Source organism: Vigna angularis, chromosome 3 (genome assembly GCF_016808095.1).
Source record: "Vigna angularis cultivar LongXiaoDou No.4 chromosome 3, ASM1680809v1, whole genome shotgun sequence".
Classification (NCBI taxonomy): domain Eukaryota; kingdom Viridiplantae; phylum Streptophyta; class Magnoliopsida; order Fabales; family Fabaceae; genus Vigna; species Vigna angularis.
The window spans coordinates 20,011,248-20,036,556 of NC_068972.1; the positions used below are offsets into that span (position 1 = coordinate 20,011,248).

Here is a 25,309-nt window from a genome sequence, read left to right on the forward strand (position 1 = left end):
ATTTAAAAAATTTGTTTAATTGGTAGAAATTGAAGATTACTAAAATGTCCCTAATTTTTAATGTAATATAAAATGATAATTGTTAATGTTATATTTAATTGTAAAAAAGTTTATAAAGAGTAAAAAATTAACATTAATTTTTAAAATTAATTTTAATATTATAAAAAAAGAATTTTAGTAAAATGAATTTATTTTTAATTATAATATTTTTATTAGGCAAAAAGAAAAAAATCAAGGAATCATATTGTGTGTGTGTAATACTGAAATGGGTATCTTTTTATGGTGAAATAGTTCTAAAGTATCTAAATTTTGATTTTGCAGGAAATCAATCATGCTGGTGATGGTGGATTGTGGGCAGAGCTTGTGAACAACAGAGGTCATTACTTTCTTCTTTTTCTCATCTGTCACCACCGCTGAAGCCTCCTTCCTCCTTAGGCCTCCCCAATCGAAGAAGCTCAGCCACCTCCACGGACAAGTCCTCGACGTTGTTCGACGCGCTGGTGATGATGGACGACCCGCTCACAGAGCTCCCGGATGCTGACTCCACGGTGGTCGGGAGGGTGCAGGGGATCTACGCGTTGGCCATGAACTGAACTGGGGTTTCTAATGGACATGAACTTCACATTCATGCAGGGGAAGTACAACGGGATCAGCCTGGTCGTGTTTATGATTCACGCATGCAACCGAATACTTTGGAATCAAATATGAACATGATGGAACCGAATATGGAGATAATTGAGAAGCATGGGAATCGAATATCACCATTGGGAACCGAATTCATCCTCAGAAATGCTTCACTCCTGGAACTGAATACTGCTACAAGGTAACCAACTACACCTTCAGTTCTTCCTCTTCAAATACTTCAATTTGGTCTCCATCTTCAATCATCAGCCATAACTGGAGTTGGAATTATAAAATGTGCAAAGGATAATTCAGACGTTGTATGGTAAATCCTTGCAAATCTCTACACTTCAGTAGATGACAAAAGATACCCCAATCCCACAAATTCGCGTCTTTCTGTCGTCGCATTTACGTTAAAGTGAACACACATCGTTCCGCAAATCCGCGCTTTCATTCTCTCCTAAACAGTAAAATCAGCTCAAGTGAACAGAGCGTTAATACTGATAGTATCACGTGAGATTGTGAGGACCACGTATCAATATTAATGTTATATACTAGGATTAACGTTAATAGTTTATTTTTAATTTATTCGTTATATATTTTTTTTCAATTTAATTTTAATTATTTTTGAAATGAAACAACATTATCCACTTTTAAAATAAAAGTTTATTTATTTTCTTTTTCTTAAAAAAATAATTCTTTCAAGTCATTTCTCATCTGTTTTTATTTTTTATGCAGAAATCAAGGAATGCAGTAAGTATAATAGTTATAAAAATTTCTAATTTTGCAATTACTATTTTTACATAATACAGAATATGTATATATAAAAATAATTGAAACTAAAAATATAAGTTGATAAAAAAATTGGTTAATAGGCTTTTAACTTTAAAAAATGTAAGATAAATAAAACTAAAAATCCTTTAAAAATTTGAAAATTAAAATGGAATGTATTTGTAATTTAATTAAAGAAATTTCAGCTTATTCCAAAAATAGAAATATTGTATAATAACATAATAAATTAAAATAACACAAATATAATAATATAAAGGTTTTTTTTCTAAACAAACATGTTATTTTTTTACAGGTATTAAAATCTTTTATGTAATTTGAAAATAAAAAGATTATAGTTGTAACACCCTCCGAACAAACTATGTAAAATAAAAATAAAATTAAATAACTCATAAATGGAATTTTAAATTCTTTAAAGGTTTTTTAAATGAAAATCTTAAACAATCATTTCCAACTGAGAGAAAACATTACATGGTTCAACATTAAAAAAAAACTACTACGTTTAAAAGAATCCAAAGAAATAAAATCTCTAATCACTTTAAACATTCACTAGATTATTTGTAACATCATTTGCTTTCGTACAAGAATATGAGTCACGCAATCATCGTAAGTGGAAACCACAATTATAAATATGAAAAAGTGAACTAACAGAATAAGCATCAAATCAATGAAATAACATTTATATCACCATTTTCAGTCTTTAACACAATTTCATCACATCAAACAACATCAATGCATAATAAGACTATAACAACCAATACAATGACCCATTAAACGGAATCATGACCAACACATCACTCTACACCACCTGTCGAGCAAAGACAACTCGTGCTTATACTAGTCATCTCTATTAACGTATGTCTTCTTCTATACTTCCCCACACTAATCCTGCTTAACCAAAACAGTACAATTCGAGTGGTCCTTGATCATGCTAAATTTTACCATTATTTAAGCATCATTTTAGTAGCAAAATCAACTCCTTTCTAACTTATAACTTGTTAAATCCTCTTCTTTTGTCTTGTTTTCTAAATAATTGTGTTTTTGGCTACTTTGATGTACTTTCATCAATAATCCTTTATTTTGTAGCTAAAAATGAGCTTGGAAGAGTCTCCAACAATGTATAGAACTGGACCAAGAAGTAAGCACATGCAGAAATGCCATCAGCAGCGCAAGAACGCTCGTCGCAGAGGGGACGCTCGTCCAGAAACGCAGAAGAGGACGCTCGTCCAAGCCAGGCAGAAGTGGACGCTCGTCCAGACAGGCAGCGCTCGTCCACTTTCATTTCCAGAGAGTTTCACGCCCGGGCGTGAGAAATGGGGCGCCCGGGCGTGACTTTCCAGAGAGTCTCGCGCCCGGGCGCGACTGACAGAGGGCGCCGGGCGCGACTTTTACTGATGTGGCAGACAGCTTATTTAACCCAGAAACGCGAAGGGGTTTGGGTCTTTGGTTCTTTGGAGGTGCGATTTCACGGCTGGAGCTCATGGAGGGCGTGAGGAGCTTGTGGGAACATCTCCTCCTCTTCCTTTGGGTCTCCTTCTTCTTCCATCTTCCATGTTTGTAAGCTTTAGGGTTTTCCATGGAAATGGAGAACCAAACCCATCTTGTTGGGATTAGTTGTAGCCTTTGAATTCTTGTGTAATTGTTGAATGATTTGATTATATATATGCCTTTTCTATCAATTGCTAGTATTCTTGTTTCCGATCTTAAAGCTTGCATGTAATGGGGACGTTCATGACTTGATTTTGGGGTTTTATGGATTATGGGGACGTAAGATGAAACCCAGAACTGAAATAGGAGTCCTTGTGGTTCATTGATTCTAGGGATGGAAGATGATTCACATGTTGTCTTAGATCCCAGCTCTTTAATGCGGGTTTTGCTTGTTAGATTGTCCAAGGGATTGGAGTTTGATAAGGAAAACCTAGGCTCTTTCACCTAAGGGATTAGGGCTAGAGTGTTTTAGTGGATTGACTTTAGTAAATTGATAGAGAGGAGATGAAATTGATTTTACACAAGAGTGCATTGGTGAAAACTAACCTTAACAATGTCATTTCATACCATTTCTAGTCTTTTCTATTTTCAAGTGCCTTCAATACCAAAGTCCAACCTTGTAATTACTTATCAATTTATGTTTCTGCACTTGTTCTGTAAATTGATGTTATGTTCTTGAATCTATATGAGTTGTTAATCGCACAATTCTCTAGTATTACGAGTCTCTTGGGAAAACGATACCCGGTCTTACCGGTTTATTACTTGAACGATTCGATACACTTGCCGAAATCGAGCCCAACAAGTTTTTGGACTAACAAGTTTTTGGCGCCGTTGCCGGGGATTTGGGGATTGAACCCGAGTCCTAGCAACGACCAACAAGTAATTGGGTCAACAAGTTTTTGGCGCAGCTTCAGACTTATCTCCTATGCTCCTTAAGCTACTCACATAAGCTCTAAACTCATCATGAGCCGAAACCCTATGAGCGAGACAAATATCTCTTTCTACCCCTCAAAAGAGGAAAAGGCAACATAAGAACCTTAGTCCCTTCTACCGCCCCTCAAGGACGAAGACACACATCTCTTTCACCGCCTCTTAAAGACTAAGAGAACCTTTCTACCCTCCCGCAAGAGGAAAGGTGCCTACCCGGATTACAGACGCATAAAGGAAGCACCACCAACGAATGACCACTGTACACACCGCCGCATCGCACTACCGAATGACCACTGCACATACCGTCGCACCGCCGTATCGCCGTACCACGAACATCCACACTACCACACCACGAACCAAAACCAAAATGGAGAAGAAGTGGAAATGGATATGGAGAAGGAGAGAAAGTGAGGAGGGGAGAAACAGATCTGGAAATGAGAGTTGGGGTGTGGGACTGTGTGAGAGAGTTAAAATGAAGTAGGGATTTTGGATTTTAGAAAAAAGTAAATAAATATGGTTAAAGTAAAAAAAGGTACTTTTGTAATTAATTTTTTTTTCAAAGGTTTGGAGAGGTGCATGAAGCATTTGGTGGTGGTAGAGAGAGTAACTAACTTGGGAAAGAGAGAACTTAACCCCACCAACTTGTTTAAGCATGGACTATCTATTGAACAAAATAATGTTTTCAACAAAATAAATTAATTTGTTTTTTTATTCCACTTAATGTAATTAATATTAAATTTATTATTATTATTATTATTATTTCTTTTTTTTATCCCACAATGCTTTGTACCTTTTTTTTTATATTTTCTCTTACAGCCTCCACTTTATGTCGGCTAGCACGGACGATAGATTTTGTACATGTTTTTATTGTCAACTTTGCGTGATTTGGCCGAAGCTAATAGCGTCCTTATACTAGCTGACTATTTTGCGGATGTTATTAGGCATCATTCTTGTACTGGCATCAGTTATCAATCCTTATAAAATATTCAACATAACTTATAAAAGAAAGTCAAATTATTTTCAAGTATTTTCATTTAAATATATATCATACATTAGACCTCGGTAATTTCATTTGAAATTTCTAAATTTCTAAAATCATATCTCAAACAAAAGTGATTCCATGTTCTTGAGGGGAAAATGCTAGTTGGAATTGAGGAACACAGACAAAACTTCGTAATCGTGTTTTGAACTTTGTGAACTTTGAACATGTCGAACATGAACATATACGAGATATAAAGATTCTCCTTCATTGTATTAAAACAAACACGTGATGTGGTTAAGGAAAAGATACTAGATTTACTTACACTTGAAGCAAACTTTTACGCTTTAGTTTATAGATTTATTAAGTTTAACATACAAAAGTTTGTTTTATTTTTTTCTTCTAAAAGATTTATTTAAACGTGTCATTAATAAAAAAAAAGTTACATAAAGACCTTCGACAAAAATTCTTTCCATAGTCATTTTTTTCTTTTGTTATTTTTTTCCTTCTACTATACAATTACAAAGGAGGTGTTTCATCCTTTGTGAAGATTCAAAAGAGGTGTTGTTTCATCTCTTGTGGCATCAAGAGAGGTGTTTTTAAAACTTTTACAAATTGTATCTGTGTGATTGTAGTTTGTAATTGTTTTGTGATTAGTGAAGTGTTTATCTTGTTTTGAGATAAGCGACTGGACGTAGGATTAGTAAGATCCGAACCAGGATAAAATCATCTGTGCAAATTTCTCTCAACCTTACTCTATTTTATTGTCTTTATTATTTGCTAACTAAGTTTAATTGAGTAGAAATTTTTAAGGCACACGTTTTTAGTAAGAACCAATTCACCCCCCCTCTTGGTTTGTTATTCCACGCTAACCATTCCGCTGCAGCCGCTCTGACATGTATATGGGTTTACTTTAGGAAGGATAAGTTTTCTTCCAAAAGGAAATATAAACTCCTACCCAGGGGAGATGTGCCATTTCAAATTCTTAAGAGAATTAATGATAATGCTTACATTGTTGATCTACCTAAAGATTATAGAGTGAATTCTAGTCTCAGAACTAATGACTTGTCTTCAATTGATGTAGGTACAAATTTGAGGACAAATTCTCTTCAAGAAAGAGAGAATGACAGATAGACCCGTCAATTTGGCCCCCCCTTACATGGTTTGGCCCTAACCCACGTGGGTTGGGGCTAGAAAAATCCACAGGGCCAAAAAGCCCCTTGTAGAAAAAGCCCACAGGGCCAAAATTTCTTCAAAAGCCTTGTGGGCCAGGGCCAACCCATGGGCCTTTTTTTTAGAAAAAATATTCATTTTGAATACAAGAAAAAATATAATTAACTCTTAATTTGTTACAAAAATAGTTACTATAGAAAATAAATTAAAATTTTTATAGGAGAAGAGTTATAGAATCAAGAAACAAAAGCAAAATGGCCTTATTTATTGAGTTAGATTCTCTAAGTATATAATTAAAAGATCATTTTATAAATTTGAAATTTAAATATTTAATTTCGCTTTTTTTAGGTTATAAGTCAAAAATTAACTTTCTATCTAAAATTATCCTAATTGAAATTTAAGAGAAGATTTTCTATAATTGAAGCTCTTAATTTAAAAAAAAAAAATAAGGCTTCTTTATTTTCTTAGAAAGCTATTGAAAAAGAAATTAAATATAAATGATTTTATTTTTCATTTTATACTCGACAAATCATGCTTATAACATAAATAATAAGTAAAAAGAAAAAACTCATAAACATTATGCAAGCAACAGTTGTATTTGCCCATAGAATTCAATCTCGTTGTACTACTCACTCAAAATGTTTACATTTTAAATGTCATAAACATAAACATACATTTATGTTATGTGTTCTAATGGAAAGTTAAAAATAAATTATTTAATGTGTTAGTTAAAGAATTGAAACACTATAACATTGTCATTCTTTAGTACTTTACGTCTATTTAAAATTTTCTTTGTTTTATAAATTTTTCAGAAATTAATTTTCTTTTTATAATATATCTTATGGTGATTTTGAGAAAAGATTATCAGAGAGAAAAAAACAAAATAAAAATAAGTTTAATTTACACATAAAATATTAATATTATTTTTGATCCAAAAATTTTAGATAATAAATTTTTGAATTATTTTTAATTTTAAATAATTAAAATCCGATTGAGTGATATTTTAGAAGTCGAGGAAACAAAAGAGTGATTCTTTTTAAGAACTGTAAAAGTAGTGCAAATATTAAATTAATTTAATATGTTATTATCTCTCTTTGGGGTTATTTTGATATTACTAATTATATATAATTTTCTAATAATTGGTGTTTGCAATATAAGACATAATTGTATTAAAATTGACAACAAAATAAAACATCTTTATAATATTTTAGCAAAAAAAAAATTGTAATACTATTTAGTTGTATAAAATTAAGTGTGTGGTTTGCAATTGTTTTTAATTATTTAAAAAAGTAGTTATTTTGAATATTAAATATTCTATTATACTATAATTAATTAGTTTTATTTAATAATTTGAAATAAGAAATCAATTTCATGAATATAAAATTTAGTACTTTTATTATGAGAATGTTGAAGTTTAGTTTCCAAAAAAATTTTAGTGGGCTAAACCCACCTTAACCCTGACCGTAACGTCCTTAAGAGGTGGCTTTTGGGGTTGGGGGCTTTTTTTTTGCCCCATTTGAGGGGCTTCTTAAGAGGGGGCTTTTTCAAGAGTGGGTTAGGGCTAGCCCTGGGGTCATGGGTGAAATTGACAGCTCTAATGACATAGGACTACTTCTTGATCCAATACAAGAAGAACGTGAGGAGGAATCATTGTAATTCAAAAGACTTATTATAAGGTCAAGGACCAAAAGCTTGGAAGAACAGATCCTTGTGAAGCTCTTGATGCTCCATGAAGCTTGGAACTCATAGGACATGAAGATCATGGCTTGGAGCACACTAATAAAATAGTTGTAAGCATTTAAAAAAGTTTGTAATTTTTCTTTTATTTTTGTAAGTTCACTGAGTGAACTAGATTCGTTGGATGAGAGTTTGTTTATGAGTTATCACAACTTGTAACTCTTACTAGGTGAGCTAAATTCATTGGACGACGAGTCGTTGAACGAGCTCATCTCGCAAGGTGAAGAGCCCCTGTCTACAATTGAATTTTTGCATCACGTTACGAGCCCAACATCCTTGATAGTCAGATGTAAATGTTTTTGATAGTCATTATATGAATTTTGAATTCATTCTCTTGGTTCTTGTCATATAATATTGGTTCTTATCAAATATTGAGACCTTTGTGGTGAATATTCATTGACAAATCAAAATGCTAAATTGTGATGTTTCCATCTTGTCTTAATTTTGTGTTCTTATCTCATTTTCTTTGTTTATGTTACAAAAGGAATTAAAGATAGTAATGATTGTACTCTTTCCTAAATATGATCATATAAAAATTGGTGGCAAAAAAATTGTTGTGAGTGGCAAAATTATGCTGGCACAACACCTTGCCCAATTTGTACAACGAACATTCGCACTTATCTCAAAACTAACTAAAACACACAAACAAGATCATAACAAATAAAATATAAATTAATGATAAGCTCAAACTTGTCATCTTAAACAAAGTTCACCAAAGCATGCAAAAAGTATTTTCTCCCTTAAGTTATTCTGATATGAATATTTCTTGATGGCAATCTTCTAGCTAGGTTAGGCCAAAACTAGAAGGAAAGACATGAAGGTGGGTGAATAGATAATGTGTGCAAAAGCTTTGATAGAAACGGGAGCTAAGCTCATGATTTTGTGTGGTTTATGATGATGGAGGTGATATTTGATGATGTTCTAAGAGAGGTTGGGCCAACTATTGGAGTAAGGTGGCTAGAGGAGGCCACTTGGATTGCTAGAGGAGGATACTTGGATTGCTCTAGTGTAGGGTGACCTAATAAGAGTGGTATGACACAAAAATGACAGCATAACTTTACTCTAAATCAAAGGTAATTACATGAAGATGATACACATCTATTTACAAGCTAAGGTGTTTCAAAATGGGCAGAAACTTAAACCTAAAAGAGTCACCTTGGTTAGCTTGGAGAGCAAGGAGAAATCCTTTCCAATAGGAGAGAGACAAGTGACAAAAATCCTCTCAATGAGAGAGTGACATGTGGCCACTACCTATGAAAAATCCTCTGCATTCCTGGAATGACATATGGACACTAACTAGAAGGAAAAAATATCCAATAGGAGATGGACTCATGTCATGACTGTCCACTCCTCTCTTGTCCACTAAGCTAGCTAAAAATGTTGACCCCTTGGTCAACCCATGGCTTGGACGTCCCACCCTTGGTCAACATTGAGTGTTGGCCCAAAATACAAGGTCCAAAATAAATCCTACACTACTAGACCCATAATAGAAAATCCAATTAAATCCTAGACTATTTGGCCTAAAATACAAGCCCCAAAATTATTCTTATTCCACTAGAAACTTCTTAATGGTCCAAGATGGTCCAAGAGAGAGAGAGAGAGTCTAGGCCCATTTTTCACAGATGACTTCAACTCTTCTTGAATATGTTTGGTGATGGCTAGGAGGTATGTCATCATTTCTTTAGTCGATGATTAGTTCACTCAAAACAACCTTTTTAACCATTAATATTACAACTTAGAATACTATTAGATGGATAAACACTAAATATAAGTATAAAGAAAAATATATAAAGTTCCTTAGAACAAAACTTGGAATTGTTCTTTAATTTTGTATGAGGAGATGATATTCATAATGAGAATATTTTTAGAATAAATTATAATGATATCCCCGTAAGATTTTCTTAAATTATACTTAAGCCGTAATTTTTTCACCATTGCAATGACTTCTCTTATTAGGGGACGTAATTGTAGTATTTTTCAAACTTAAAAGGATTCATGTATAATGCAAACAAAGATGGCAATGTAATGTGTTTTGGAATAAAGAAAATGTTTGTGCGAAATTTAAAAAATTATAGAGTCTCAAATTAATTTGAGAAAACTGCATAATTTACTCTCTCTCTCTTTTTTGTTTTGTTTTTGCCCATTTCTATTTCACCTCTTTTGCAATAATCAAACATGTACCTTTCTTCTAGCCTTTAGTTCTCCAGCCTCAGCACCAATCTTTAGGATATTAAATAAATATCCAACCAAATGACCATATTATTCAAAACAAAACAAAAAGTACACTGAGAACATTTAAAGAACCAAAACACTGAAAATACCTACATCTGCTTACTTCTCCCACGAGATATCATTAAATTTCATAGCTGACTTGGGTAGTAAAACTCCCCCAGTTGTTTTCTACACCAAAAAAATATATTCAAAAATCATATGCATCATGGAAAAAGTACTATGTAAGTATACTTTAGTGCTTGTCAGTTGTAGAATAAGTAATTTTAATCAAGAAACCTTGAATAGTTTGGTTGTTTTAAGTTTAAGGAACTAGCTTGGTTTATAAATCTTTAAAAGACTTATGAGCTAAAATACACATATAGAGGACCAACTTGAGGGTTTTCTCTAGAAAGGTTGAATAATTTGGTCCTTTTGAACGACATGAGGATTGGCAGGTAGAGGCGGTATCGGCGAAGAAGCCAAGCATAGGTGAACTTTGATGTAGAGAAAAAATGCGATGAAGGCTACAAGGCTTGTCAAAGCCTTGAAGGGTGGCATTTGTGGAGGTGGTTGCAGATGGAGAGCGAATATAGTGGGTGAGGGCTACAAACCTACTTCCACGTCGAGATCACTACCAATCCCGACTTTGTTAACCGGGATCCCATTGTTCTTCCCATCATTTCGCGCCAGCACAAAACCGAGGAGTACATCTAGGATTTCTTACAAGCCCAGACGAAACAACTCTTTAGGGCTAGGGATTCCAATTGCGAAAAGAAGAGAAAGAAATCTTGGAGAGGGAATGAGTTTGTGCAAAAATAATTAGAGGAATACATAGTGGAATGACATTGCCCTAATGCTCCTTCATCTTGTCAACTTTGAGTTTTGAGTTAAAATAAGTATTTTTAAATCTTTAAAGAAGGTGGGAGATTTCTTCATTTTATTATCACTTTTTAATTCATTTTTATTCTTAGTTTTTAAGTTATTTTTATTTTTTTAGTAAAATTCTAAATTTTGTAGAAAATATATTAAAAATAGAGTTTTATAATGATTTTTAGTTTAGTAAGTTTTTAGTTTTAATGTAGAAGAACCACCTTTTATTTCTTTTGACTTGTCTTAATTTGGACTTTAATTTTTTTTTCTAATAGAGCTAAGATGAGTTTTAGAGAAAGGTGGCGCTGGGAGAAATGGACCGAGAGCTACAAAGAACATTACAAGCCAAAAGAAAATTGTCACCATCATTAATCCTATGTGGTATCTCGCTTGGAACCCTTTGGATGCACATGGACAAGTTCACAAACATGTCAACATTAATCAAAGGAGGAGCTAAGTTGGTTGCAACATACTTTATACCTAGGAGTATATAGAATAGTCTAGTTTTCTTCAATTCATGTACTTTTTTTCTTCTTTATAATAGAAAGAAGGCATAAGGGTAAAAACAAAATTGTCCTATATACAATACTATTTTCTAGTATATTCTTATGTTATGTTGTTTTCTGTTTTGCTTTTTGCATGTGCTCTGTTGGGCCAAATTGGACCTTACTTCTATTACTTTAAATAGAGTAGTTTAGGAAAAACCAATTATGTATAAAATTAGAAGTTCATTATGTGCATAATCATAGATGTTGTCATAACCCATTTTAGTTGCCTTTGTTATAAAATTTGATTTGACTAGTGGTTTAGTTTGTATTTCTAAGTTTTTAATTCAGTTTAAGCATTCATTTATCATAAGATATCATATAGAAATATGTTTAGGTCATTTGCATTGCATAATTCTTAGGTTAGTTCATTCAAGAATTTCATAAAACACTTTGTGAAACCTAAGGTTTGATTGAGACATTTTATCAAATAGTTATTGATTTCACATGGCAGGTTTCTTAATAGTTTTGCATATTCATATCTCATTTTAAACCCCCATACAATTAATTCGAAGAGATAATTGAAAATTTGTTTTGAAATAGTTGTTTTGGAACTTCGTAGTGTGAGTAACTTGAGCTTTCTATTTTTGCATGTTCATAGAAACATTCTTGCATCATTTTAGAATATATTTTGCATTCATTTTAGTCTCCTACTGTCTATTTAGTTTTAGGGTGATTATAGACTCAAACTAGCTATAAAGTGACTTGCATTTCCTTGTATTGATATCTTGGTTGGCTTCCTATTCACATTAGGGGGAAACTAAGATTTTTGCTAATTTCTTAAGCTACAAAGGAGTTAACACCTTACGTCCAAAGAAACTTACTTTTTTGAAAGCGAATATGAAGTGACTTCGAGAGAAAAGGAAAACAAGAAGCATGGGAAAAAATGTAGGAGACAAGAATAAAAAATTGATAGCAACCTTCTCAAGCTAGGTTGAACCAAAGCATGAAGAAGTGTTATGGTGATGATATGATGCAAAAGCTAGGTGTGAAGAAGCTCATGACCCTAGTGTTTAAATGGTTATGAGGGTGGTGTTTAATGGTGTTTGGTGGTGCTCTTAGAGAGATTAGGCCAACTCTAGAGAAATGTGGCTAAAGGAGACCACATGGGATGCTCTAAACTTGACTTTAGAGACTAATATAATGGCTTAACAATTTGGCAGCACTTCATTACTAATCTTAAATTGAGAATATAAGAGTCGAGAAACCTTTATTTATAGGCTTAGGATGCCTCCAATTTGTAGAAGCAAAACCCTAAAAGCACAAACTTTACCTAACTTGGAGACCAAGGTGAAAATTCTCTCTAATAGGAAGAGAACAAGTGGCCACTACCTATGGAGAATACTCTTCATTTCTAAAGTGACGTATGACCACTAACTATAGAAAATCCTCTCCATTGTAAGCATGAATCATGGTCACACTCACAAAGGTGGGAGGTCCCACACTCTTGTTCACTAAGCTAGTTAAAACTTTGATCATGTGGTCAACACATGCTAATAGACGTCTACTTGGGTCAACATAGGGTACTGTTGTTGGCCCAAGTTAACCAAAAACCTTACTCTACTTGACCCAAAATATAAGCCCAAAAGAAATCTTAGACTATTTAGCCCATAATACAAAGCCCTAAAAGGAATTCCTAGACTACTAGGCCCATAATACAAGGTCCAAATTATTCTTACTCTTGTAACATCTCCATAATTATAGCATCAAACTATAATAGAGTTCTTACATCATTGATACAATAGAACAGTTGATAGAAGGAGGAATAAGAGTTTTTCCTCATTATTATACAAACCCTCACTGTTAATTCAAACTAATTACACTCCACACCTTAAAACAGAAATAAAAACATAGGTTTCATTATTAAAACTATTCTTCAGTCGATCCTCCATCTAAGGCTTGCTCCACCGGCATATCACTGACTTCTGCTCCCATCCACCGGATGATCATCGCCAATCAAATACATAACACCAAATAACAACCAAACAACAGACAAAGCAAGGGTGAGCTAATGCAATACAAAACATCATGGTAAATTAAATTAATAACCAAACTTCCATCTTATAAGTTAAATTACTCAATAATATAATAAACATACCATTATCATTCGTAAACTCCATTCATTCGGACAATCGTATGAATATTGAACTCTTAGCTAGTTCTACACTTGCAGTGGTACTTTTACTCAACTACATCCTATCCTACTCTGTCCCCAAACTGGATCTTCGGACATGGATGTACTTATTCGCTAGCTCAATTATTCTATCCTACTCTGTCCTCCAAACTGGATCTTCGGATATGAATATCACCACTGAAGCTACATCCTTCCTACTCTGTCCACTCACACTGTGGATCTTCGGTAAGGATTTTCCACTCTCCACCACATAGCTTTCTCTCTAAGTGAGATCGAGACTATTGAGAGCATAAGAATGAACCCCTAAGTCGGAGTTCCTATATTCATACGTACAGTACTTGACACAAAATCAATAAGGAGTTCCTCCTTGGAACTCTATTATACAATTTCCATTCATAAATACACATGTCAACATATTATCATCTTTAGTCATATCTCAAGAAAATAATTCTCACATACTCAGACATTTCACAACCTCACAGAAACATCACTTATTAACACATAACTCTTTATGGTCAATTAATTTGAACCATTAAGTAGTTCAAACAGCTTGGATACCCTCACCAATGGCTCTGGAAGGGTCAAAAACCCCCCATATCGACCTAAAGAACGTCTAAAACGGACATCCAAAACTCCCAAAACGTCAAAAATATCAAAACACTAAATTTGTTACGCATAACTCGCTTCAGCGAGTTAACTCATTCACTCAAGCGAATTTACTATTCCAAAATTACGAAAATTCACTTCCCGGACTATAACGACTATTCCTTCCATCATACAGATTTTCTAGACATCCAAAAACTTATCTCCCATCAACAACCCATATTCATCCAAATCTTATAAACATCTAAACTAAACATATAATTAAAAAGGCAGCGGATAATTAGTACAATCCAAAATTTCCGATCAAGACCTAGTCTCCTTTTAAATCCATAAACAGATTCAAAATCTTCGATCTATACGTATACCTAAAAACTTCCACCGATTCAAAATGCTTAATATGAACAAGATCTCTTCAAAACCATCAAAACAGAAACATATCCAAATTCCAAACCGTACATCAATTCAAAAGATACAATAGAAGCAGAATTTCATTCTAAAATCATAAAGAGAATCAAAATCCTAAACATATACCAAATTTAAAATCATACAGAAACAAAAAGACTCAAGGTTAGCTCCCCTTACGGTTTTCTCCTAAGCTTGCTTTCAAACGGTTCCCCGACGTTCCTCTGCCTTAGAATTCCTTCTCGTGGCTCCAAACTTAGCTCTAAAACTTCTCTGGTCCAATGCTTTTAGGTAACAGTTCTCAGATTCAACTTAGGAATTCTCTCAGCCCCAAAACCCTCTTAAATAACCAGAAAAACGTGTTTACATAGTAAAACGCGTTTACTGAGTCAAAACGCGTTCAAAACGCGTCCAAAACGCGTTCAAAACGCGTCCAAAACGCGTACAGCGAGTGAATCTGATTTTGACAACTTTGTCAGTCCGGTTGAACCCCTTCCTGATGTCGGAATTACGCGTATAAGTACTCGAATCGAAGCTATTCGAGTCTACTTTCTAATGGAAAAAGAATCAACTTAATATCTAATTTGTACAATTAATTATAATTAAAATACCAAACCATGTCAAAGTTGACAGCATTGTATTTTGCATATAACTTTAACTTTTGTTACAACTTGATACATTTTTTGGTTTCTTACTCTACTAATGACCCAAGATTCACATTTTCCTTTAATTTTTCAGGGTCTTACAACTCTACTATAAGCTCCACGATGGACCAAGATGGTCGAAGAGAAAGAGTCTAGGTCCATCTTTTACAGATGACTTCAACCCTTCTTGAAAGTGTTTAACTATGGCCAGAAGAGTATGTCATCAAAAATTAAAAAATGTAAGTTGATGGGAAAGTATAAGGAAAATATTAAGATTTATTTAAAAAATGATAATTAAAAATGCCATATTTTTATGCAAAATATGGTCATTCATAAAGTGGCAGTTAAAAATGTAATATTTTACTTAAAACATATGGCAATTTTCTAATTGTCGTAATATAATGTAAAGAACGAAAATGTTCAACAATCACCATATTAAAATTGTCATAGTATACATCATTTTTTGTAGTGTTGCTTCTTGTGTAAGTGAAAATATGTTGCATATGGAGTAGTTATGGTCACGATTTTTATGCTTGAAAAAGTGAGAAAAAGTTTAAAGGAGTAAAAGGAAAAACTAGAAAAAAAGTATCAAAAGAGAAAAAAAAAGTTATGAAAAATATGTGTAAATATGTGTAAATAAGTTATGAAAAAAAAAAGTTATGAAAAAAAGTTATGAAAAAGAGGATTGAACCACTACTGCTATTGTCTTATTTGGTGTTTTTCATTTTAGTTTTAAATATGTTTTTATTGAGTTTCCAACCTTCTTTGGTCTTGACCTTGAGCAAAAAAGAGTGCACCTTCGAGTCTTAGTTTGTGAAGACAAGAAGCTTACATCTACATTTTAGTTGTTTTTTTTATTTTTATCATCTATTATAATGTCTTTCCTTAAGTGTTTCTTTCTATGTGTTTAACTTTGTTTCTAGCCTTTAATTTCTTGTGTAGTTTTCTTTACTTTCTTTATTTTGTTTCTAGCTTTTAATTTCGTGTAGGCACTTAGAACCTCTAAAACACTTTTCAACTAGATACACTCCACTATAGAAGTTTAAGGTTCTAATTAAGAGATAAGTGAACACTAAAGATTCTTCAAAGACACTTAATTAGGTCACATATACAATATGTAAAGCAAATTAATTTTTTTACAACTCCAAAGCTTAACTCTTCCTCTCCAAGTTTCTCGTTCCACTATTCTTCTTGTCTCTTGTCAAAGGCTTTGAGCTCCACATAGGTTTTCACCTCTTAAGATGTTATCTCCAATGATTGGTTCACTTTCAAAAAGAGTCTACACAAAAAAATGAATATCAAAATCGAGAAGGCAAAAGAAAAATAAAGCAAGAAAATGAACAAAAACTAAAATTAAAAGGAATTTAAGTAACAAGTGTAATTTGTTTTACTTTTTTTATTGTTTTTTTCTTGTTGATAATTTAGTGTGTTTAGTTTTCTTTTCAACTTAAATTTCCGTTGAGAAGTTTAGTGGAAGAGGATTCACATAAACTTTAATTAGAAAAAAAATTGTTTATTAAACATCTAACTGATTCATCTCTCTTTCTTAAAAGTGAATTTGAATATTCCTATCTCCTTGAGTATTTTACGAATTTGTTTTTATAAAATATTAAATATTCATTTAAGTAATTTTATTATGTTATTAATTGCATTTAATAACTTTAAATATTTTGTAATAATTTTTTTTAAATATTTTGAAATAAAAAATTTTTAAATGTTTTGAAATAAAAAATTCAGTAACATTAAATTAAATGTTAAGAAATAAAAAACATTTAATAGCATTAAAAGTTTAGAAATAAAAAAACATTTAATAACATTAAATATTTTGAAATATAAACGTTAAATGTTTTATATACATTATGAATTTTTTTTTACATTATTAACTAATTAAAAGTTATAAACATAACTTTTAAAACAATTGCACATGGACATTATAACTAAATGCATTAATTTCTAATATTAAGTTATTAATGTTTTTATAATGATAGACTTTTTTATATTTATAATTTATTATTTAATAAATTATTTAAAGTTATTTATCGTTTTAAATTTTAATATATAGGGTATTTATTTGCTTTTCCACATGCACATCTTACTTATTAATGTACCTTTTTAATTTATGTAATTTTACTACTTCCAAATAACATTGTCAGAACCAAATCTCTTTCACTGCTCATATTGCATTTGTTTAGAAAATTTAAAATTAGCATACACATTAATGTATAAAATAACTAAAATATATTATAATAATTAAATTTTGACTGAAAAAAATAACGTTATAAATATGGAGACATATAAGTATTTATACTTACATTGCAGATTTTTTTCTAATAACACGAATTAATTCTTTAACCTTTTTTCATTTACATTATCTTTTCATTTTTATCCATTATAATTATTATAGATAAAATTAATATTAAACTTGTAGAATTTTAAGATTTTATTATTTAATATCTTATTTCTCTGTTTAAATATGTGATTGTGATATTATAAAAGTAATAAAATCGTTAAACAAAATCGTAAAATTATATGGATTATTATTTTTTTAAAATTGTCCACTGTGACGCATGTTTACTTTCTTGTATAAAGAAATTTAATTCAATTAAAATTTAAACCTAATAAAAATTTAATATAATCAAAAACTCGCCATGTTATCTTATTAAAAATTAATGCAAGTAAAGTTTATTTATTTATTAGCTATTATTAAAACGAAACTAAAGGTATTTTCCATTGCACTCTTCATGTTATGGAATGAGTTTTAAATAAAATTAAACTCAATTAATATATATTAGTATTATACATTAGCATGTTCAAAACACATAAGGTCTCCTAAGTGAATCCAACTCGGTTTACTAATTTCTCTTACTTGAGATAGTTTTTTTTTCAAGCTAAACTCTTCAAAAAATAAAACTACTTTAGATGAGGAACAAAATATTCAATTGACTATTAAAGTAAAAAAAAAAAGAAAAAAAATTATAAAATAAATGAAAACTTTGTTTGAATTTCTATTCCAATTGTAAAAATATTAAATTGTTCACCTAATATAAAGTGTGATTAAATTCTAAAGTATAACCATGCAATAATATTATCTAAAATAATTTCCTCCATAAATATCTTTCATTAAATCTTATTATAACATATCTTTTACATTTTCTTTATTCACTACACGTTCTTATTAAAATGCACTATCAGTGCAAATGGTTTCTATACTTTTATTAAAATGCATACTAGTATATGTAATATTATTATTAAATTTTACGGTAATCATTTTAAAAAATAGATTAAAAATAAAAAAAACTTAACTCATTACAGTAATTCCGACTAATTGACATGGATAAGTATTTATAATAAATTATATTAATATTTTTTTCTCAGCAACCTGTTTAATTCTAAAACAACATTATTTGTAGAAGGAAAAACCTAGTTTAAGTCATCTTAATTCAGTTAACTTTTCATATTTTTTTCAATAGAATTATTTATTATTTATTAAATATATTCATCAATCCTTAGAAAAGTCACATATCTCAACCAGTATAAAAGGCTTCAGCAATTGCCAATGTTTCTCTTGGTCACTCATTTTACCTGAAAATTACGCCTATCCTTCGTTTGTCTCTCCAAGTCTTTTTCTCCTCCTTAGTAACAAAGGCTTTCATAATTTTTTATACTTCCCATTTTTTTAAGCCTGAATTTCTAGGAGAAATCAAAGAACCCACTGCCAGTGTTCCAAAATTTGAAACTTGTTGAGGTTTTCAGCAAACCCTTTTGTTGTTATTGAGTGAGCGAACCAGCCATGCGTGAAATATTAGATATAAGCTCCGATGAGGAAGAGGGTTTGGAAGAGAGTCTCACTGTAACCGATTTCAACTTTATCAGAGAGATGTTGTTCTCTTCTGACGAAGAATCCGATGATTCAGTCAAGGTTGTTGAAATCCGCGAAAAGCCTGAGTTGAAGTCAAAGTCTTCAACTCTGGCTGTAGAGGATTTGGGTGGCGATGACGATGATGATGATTGCGTGCTTCTGGAGAGTGACCCCGAAAACCCTGTCGCATCTGTCGAAGAGGAAGCAAATGGGTCAGATGACTTGTTTGTAATTGGGGAAAAGGGTCAGGTATCTGTGTTCTTGCTTTATTCCTCTGTTGTGACATTGCTCATGGGAATTGCATTATAAAATAAAGTTTGCAGTTTTAAATTGTTATTTGCTCCTGGAAAGCGTTAATTGATGAGAGTGTGTGCTTTGCTTTGTGTTGCTGACGTACTTTTTGTGTTGTTTTTATTTTGTGAATTTTGTTTTAGGCTGGAGAGTTTTGTTCAAGGGGTTTTTTTGGTTGTTGCATGTTTGCGGTTTCTTCGTGTTCATAGGTATTTCAGGGAACTGCGGGCAAATGCAGCCACAGTTGTTGTGATGTGTGGACACTCCAAAAGCTATACCTTGGTTTTGTTGCTGAAATTGTGGTATCAGACCGTTTTTTTAAAAGCTTTTCGTTACCGCAAACATAGAATCATAGATAGGCTTTGACACACATGTTAAGCTTTAATGGATTCTGTTTTTTGAGCCTGCTTTCTTTTAAAATTGATTTTGTATAATTTTTTTTATTTGTTGACTACGCTTTGTATACCATTTACAAATATTTTGTGTTTTATTGTGAATATAGTGGGCAAATGCGGCAGCAACTGCTAACAATTGTGGTCACATGAGATTAGATTTTTATTACTTTTTCCTGCGTGTTGGTGTGGTTTGTCTCGGTTTCTGGATTGACCAAGGCTAGTTTCTTTGTAAATTCAAATCTCTTAAACCGAAGATTGAATGTTGCATCTCTAACAAATCATGTCATGTGATTTTATGGAGTGGTTATGGAGTGGTGGTGGAGAGGGCGCTATGTTTATTGGTAATGCTATTTTTAGATGGAAATTAATTCTAGACGGCTTAATTTATATAATCATGATAAATAGTGTAACACAATATAATCATGATACAATATAATCATGATAAATAGTCTAACTCTAGACACAATATAATCCTGATAAATAAGGTAACTCTAAACACAATATAATCATGATAAATGGGGTAAATATTCTAACACTCCCCCTCACTCTAGAGCATATAGATTGTATGTACCAAGCTTGGAATAAATAAACTCATCCCAACAAAATCAATAAATAAACTCACCCTAACAAAATCAACTTGTCTCGAATGTTGAGACAATAGACATGGTAACTTTGGATTCGAACAAGATGCACATATGCTTTAGACCATCGAGAGAATGTCTATAAACCAAATTGGACTCACAAACTAGTGTAACCAAAGAGACTCCTCATAACCTTATGGAGAGTAATGTTGGACAACTACGAAACTTCAACTAACACCATGACTTTGACAAATTGATTTCCATCAAAAGTGGATGACGAGTGGTAGACAGCGACAAACTGCAGAGACTGGATTTCCAAGGATGGGGCGTACATGCTAAAAGCGACAAACTATAAAGATTGGATTCCATTAAGTATGGATGGGGCTTGCAGTAGCTAAATGGGACTTGCAGTAGCTAAAAGCGACAAACTACAAGGACTAAATTGCCATCATTGACTAATGGGGCCTATAGTGGCTGAAACAAACTGCAGTGACTAAACTTCCATCACTGATTGATGGGGTCTGCAGTGGCTGAAACATACTCTCCCCCACGGCTAACTGACGAAAATGATGACGCGCCGATGACAAATCATGAAGGTGGAAGATCATTATGGTCTCCATAATTCATCAAAGCATCCAAAAACAAATCTGGCTAACTGACGAAAATGATGACGCGCCGATGACAAATCATGAAGGTGGAAGATCATTATGGTCTCCATAATTCATCAAAGCATCCAAAAACAAATCTGACAAGGGGCTGGTGAAATTGTTTGACTAAGATTCTTAATCTTGCCAGAAATAAACTCCCCCTCATGTTATGAGCAACCTTCAACAAATTCGGTGTTAACCAGTTGATAGCATCGACTCTCCTTAGAGACTTGTAAATAAATGACACAAGTCATCAAGAACATCACAGCTGCTACAATACGCAAAGCTAAACAAATATTATGAAAGGAGGCTAAGGAATAATGCTGAAATAGAGAGTTTTTTTTTATTTGGTCGAACGAGACAAACGGTGGTGGCGCGATGTGATTCCGACACCGGAAAAGTGGCGTGCGACAAACACACGCCGGAAGCTTATCGGAGAGAAGTCGTGTGTGACAGCGCGTTTGGATGAGAATGAGGCAACGACTAGGGATGGGTTGCGCTCCTCGAGGCGCACAAAACCCCTAACTTTGCCAGAGAAAATGTGACGACGGCGGGGGTGGAGGTCGGACAGATGTGGTGCACGTGGCGGTGCCTGGATGAGAACTAGCCCTCTCGCTTAAGGAGGCAATCTAGATCCACTATTCGTCAGACTAAACTGTGGCGGCAGATGACGGCAGATGGCAACATATGGTTGGCAGCGGACAGTGGCGGACGGTGTCGGAAACAGAGGTTGATGATAACAAACTTCTGTGGACAACGACAAATGGTACTAGACAACGACAAACGGTGCTAGACAGTTGCGAACAACAACTAAAATTTGGAGACTAGACAAAAATCAGAACGGGACTGCTCATTGAGGTATTTTAGAAAAGATGAAATTTTTAAGGCCGCCAGTGGCCACGACCACTAGCCACCGGCGACAACAAATTTGTTCACTTGAATGAATTTGGAAGAGAGTAATTGAGGGGATTTGAAGGTAAATTTTTTTGTTGTTTATTTGAGTGGATTTGGAGGTAAGTAAGAGTGGATTTAGAAGTAAATTTTTTAATCTATCATATCAATCAAATTCTACACTAATTTTCACAAACTTTACCTCCAAATCCACACTCACTTGCCTCCAAATCTACTCAAATAAACAACAAAAAAATTTATTTTCAAATCCTCTCAAATCCCCTCAATTACTCTCTCCCAAATCTATTCAAGTGAACACTTATAGAGAACGTGCTTTCTGCTCTTATACCAACTTGAGATTAAAACTCTAAAAATAATTCTAGAGGGCTTAATTGATTCCTCTCATAATCTTCTATTTATAATCTTCTATTTATAAAAATAAATTGATACAAGAATAGGTAACTCTAAACACAATATAATCATGATAAATAGGCTAAATATTCTAACACTAATTTTAGCAGAAATTAAATTAGGCCCTTTGGTACATCTTTGCCAGGGTTAGCCTCATGTCAAATTCTTGCAGGGCATAAAATTGCCTTATGAGGAAAGTGACGATGGCCAAAGATATGATGGAGTTGTTCGAGTCTGGACAATGCATCTTGGCTATTGCATCTGAGAAAACACTAAATGAATTCATATCCGCGGATATTGAAACTAGAATTGCTGATCTTGTTTGAGACCCCAAGGTACAGTTGTTAAATGTTGCTACCTCTATACAGAATACATGCAAAACATAGTTTTAGAGGATTATCAGTCATTTGGTGATTTACGCACGCTTTAACATATAGCAACGTTCCAAAATTTTGAAGAAGTACAATTTCGAGTAATTCCAAGTCCAACCTGCCATTTGTTTCAAGGGAAGCTTACTATTTGCTATCTGCTTATTTTATTATTGGATTATCTGTCCGAAATTTTCGTTGGTTTGCATGCAGGGAGTTTTAATTAAATATACTGCTTTGGTGCTTGTCTTTGGTAATGGAAGATGTAGCTAGGGTATTTCAAATGTGTTAACTCATTTTAATTTTGGCTTGCAGATTGCATGCCGAGACTTTCCTCATGCGAGATATCTTTGTGCTACATTACCATTCTCTTCCACCCCTCACGAGAAGCACTGTAAGCAGGTAAAAAAGCTAAAATCGTACCTTAGAATTATTACTTTTTTCTGGTTTAATCACCACAGTTTCTTACTTTTTATTTGCTATACGATATTGTTCCTCTACCACTCGCTTATGGTTTTGATGATATGCAGTGCCACTGTTATGTATGTGACTCCCCAGCACCATGTCTCAAGTGGGGCACTGGTGCTTTGAGTTCAGATCATTGTCACGCAATTAGGGGAACTGAGCTGTGGGAAGTTCAGAGGAAAAATTTCAAGCTGGGCTTGAGTTCCTCAATACCAGCTTCAACTAATTTTGGTACTTCACTCAGACCAGGACATCTCCAGCGTAATGAATTTGTGCCTCCGGGTGTAGTTAACTTGTCTCCAAATTCTGTATTACCAAATCAAGCACCCAGATCCACTGTAATGTGTGCTGTCCCCTCACTCAACTCCATACCTCAAATCCAGGCTTCTCGACCAACTATAAATCATTTCCACACTACCGCTTTACCATATTCCAGTGTGCAGAATCAGGTTTCTAGGCCTATTAGCACCCCTATAATGACCCCAACCCCCAACGTAGCAGTGCCAAATGGTGCAAGCCATGGTAGGCTTTTGTTGAGAAACAGAGTCCAACCACCCTCTGTTCCAAGGCCAGTGCTGGGTGTGTGTAGTCACACCATCCAAAAGGGGCGAGGAAATGGTGGAAGCAGTTTTAGATCTCAGTTCCTTCGTCACCCTCTGGTGTCCAGGGGAGTAGACAGTACTGGGAACTTCCTGATGGCAAATAACTCCCTTCATGGATCATCTGGAATCAGCAACAGTGTTAATCTGACACAACATCACAATTATGGTACATCAGTAGGATTCTCAAATTACAGAAACTGCAACGAGCCATATGATGCTTGCCACCCCACAAATATATACCCGAAGCTGAGCTCTCAACTGGCCAGCCTGAGTTGTGTTAACCAGCAGTCTGTGGCTTCTGAAACACAAGCATATAGTCAACCCTTGCCCCTATCAAACAGTAGCCAGGGCTTCCATCAAACTTGTATCCAAGTAAATAATGGTGCTGCTTTTGTGGTACACCTGAATAGCAGTCATTACGGAAATGAGCCTCAAATCCGAAGTCAAAATGGAAATTTCGGTAGAAATACTACACAATGTGGAATTGCAAGTCAAGATTCTTGCCAACCACAACTACAACAACCAAATGAACAGTCTGCAAGGGAGACTGCTGGAAAATTTTCAGCATTTGACCCAAGTTGGATAGACAATACTGGTCAAAGTATTCTAGAAACTTCAGGATCTGTAGGACAAGCTCCCAATGTCAACGAATTCATTGAACCCTTGTTTGAATGCTCTCAATCACCCAATTCATTTGTTGATTTTGATAATTGGCTTTTGGATAAAGACCAAGTTCCAGAGTCAACAGATGGGGTTTTGCAATCTGAGCCGAATATGCCATCTCCAGATCTTTTTCCAGCTGATATGGTTATGGGTTTATTTTATCATGATAGTAAATGAGTTAAGGTGACTTGCCAATACCTCCAAACCACACTACAGTCTTCTGTGGAAGTATTTAGAATTGGTTGCCAGTTGAATGATGATGCTGTGGTGACTACTCAATTTTGTGTCCCTATTTATGAAATGCACAGCTGAGTATTGGCACCTTTCATTTTGAGGCTCGTCTACTTGTGTTATCATGATGATAAATGAGTTAAGCTGACCATTTTAGACGTTCCGTAACCAGTAATGTCCACAGTTGTTATATAAACAGCATAGGCTAGGGTAGTTTTGCTTTATTTTGTTCAATGTAGTGGGGAAGTCTTTTGATATTTTGCCTGGCATATATGGCTGTAGAGTAATGGATGCGAAAACAAGATCAAAGCGAGTAAAACTGACAATTGAAAAGTTGTTCTATATTAGATATACCTTTTTCTTTTCAATAGCGTTGACCATAATTGATGTTTTTGTGTAAATTGTGTATTAAGAATAGTACTGTTTAAATGGAAATATTACCGCGACTTGATTTATGGAAAGATATGACATGCACTACAGCACATGATAGATCACGGTTTTTTGCTATTAATAATAATAGATGGTTGAAAAACTATAGTACCTCTCGAGGAAATTTACAAGCTTTATGAAAGGACGTTTCATAAGCATTTTTATAGCATAGTAATGCCTGCTTATGTAATCCAAAGAAACAGTAGAAAGAGTTTCAGCTTTCTCTGTGGCTCGCGAGAGTCAGCAGCCGATTAAAGTGAAGTTGTTGCTTGGATGGAAAAGGTTCTAAGCCCTTAACCGAAGCCATTACTCGACTCAGTTTGCTCCGATGCCTTGGAATTCAAGGTATG

At 33.6% G+C, this 25,309-nt stretch overlaps 1 protein-coding gene across 2 annotated transcripts; it reads left to right on the top strand.

The window, feature by feature from the left end:
- The first annotated feature begins 18,684 nt into the window (after positions 1-18,684).
- On the top strand, positions 18,685-24,898 carry LOC108326208 (uncharacterized). 2 transcript variants are annotated; one of them, XM_017559564.2, is made up of 4 exons: positions 18,685-19,234; positions 19,486-19,578; positions 22,885-22,971; positions 23,100-24,898. In XM_017559564.2, the coding sequence occupies exons 1-4, from the start codon at positions 18,917-18,919 to the stop codon at positions 24,474-24,476; spliced, it is 1,875 nt and encodes a 624-aa protein (XP_017415053.1). In that variant the 5' UTR covers positions 18,685-18,916; the 3' UTR covers positions 24,477-24,898. The 2 variants fall into 2 exon arrangements, with proteins under 2 accessions (XP_017415053.1, XP_017415054.1); XM_017559565.2 differs by lacking the exon at positions 19,486-19,578.
- Positions 24,899-25,309: the final 411 nt, after the last annotated feature.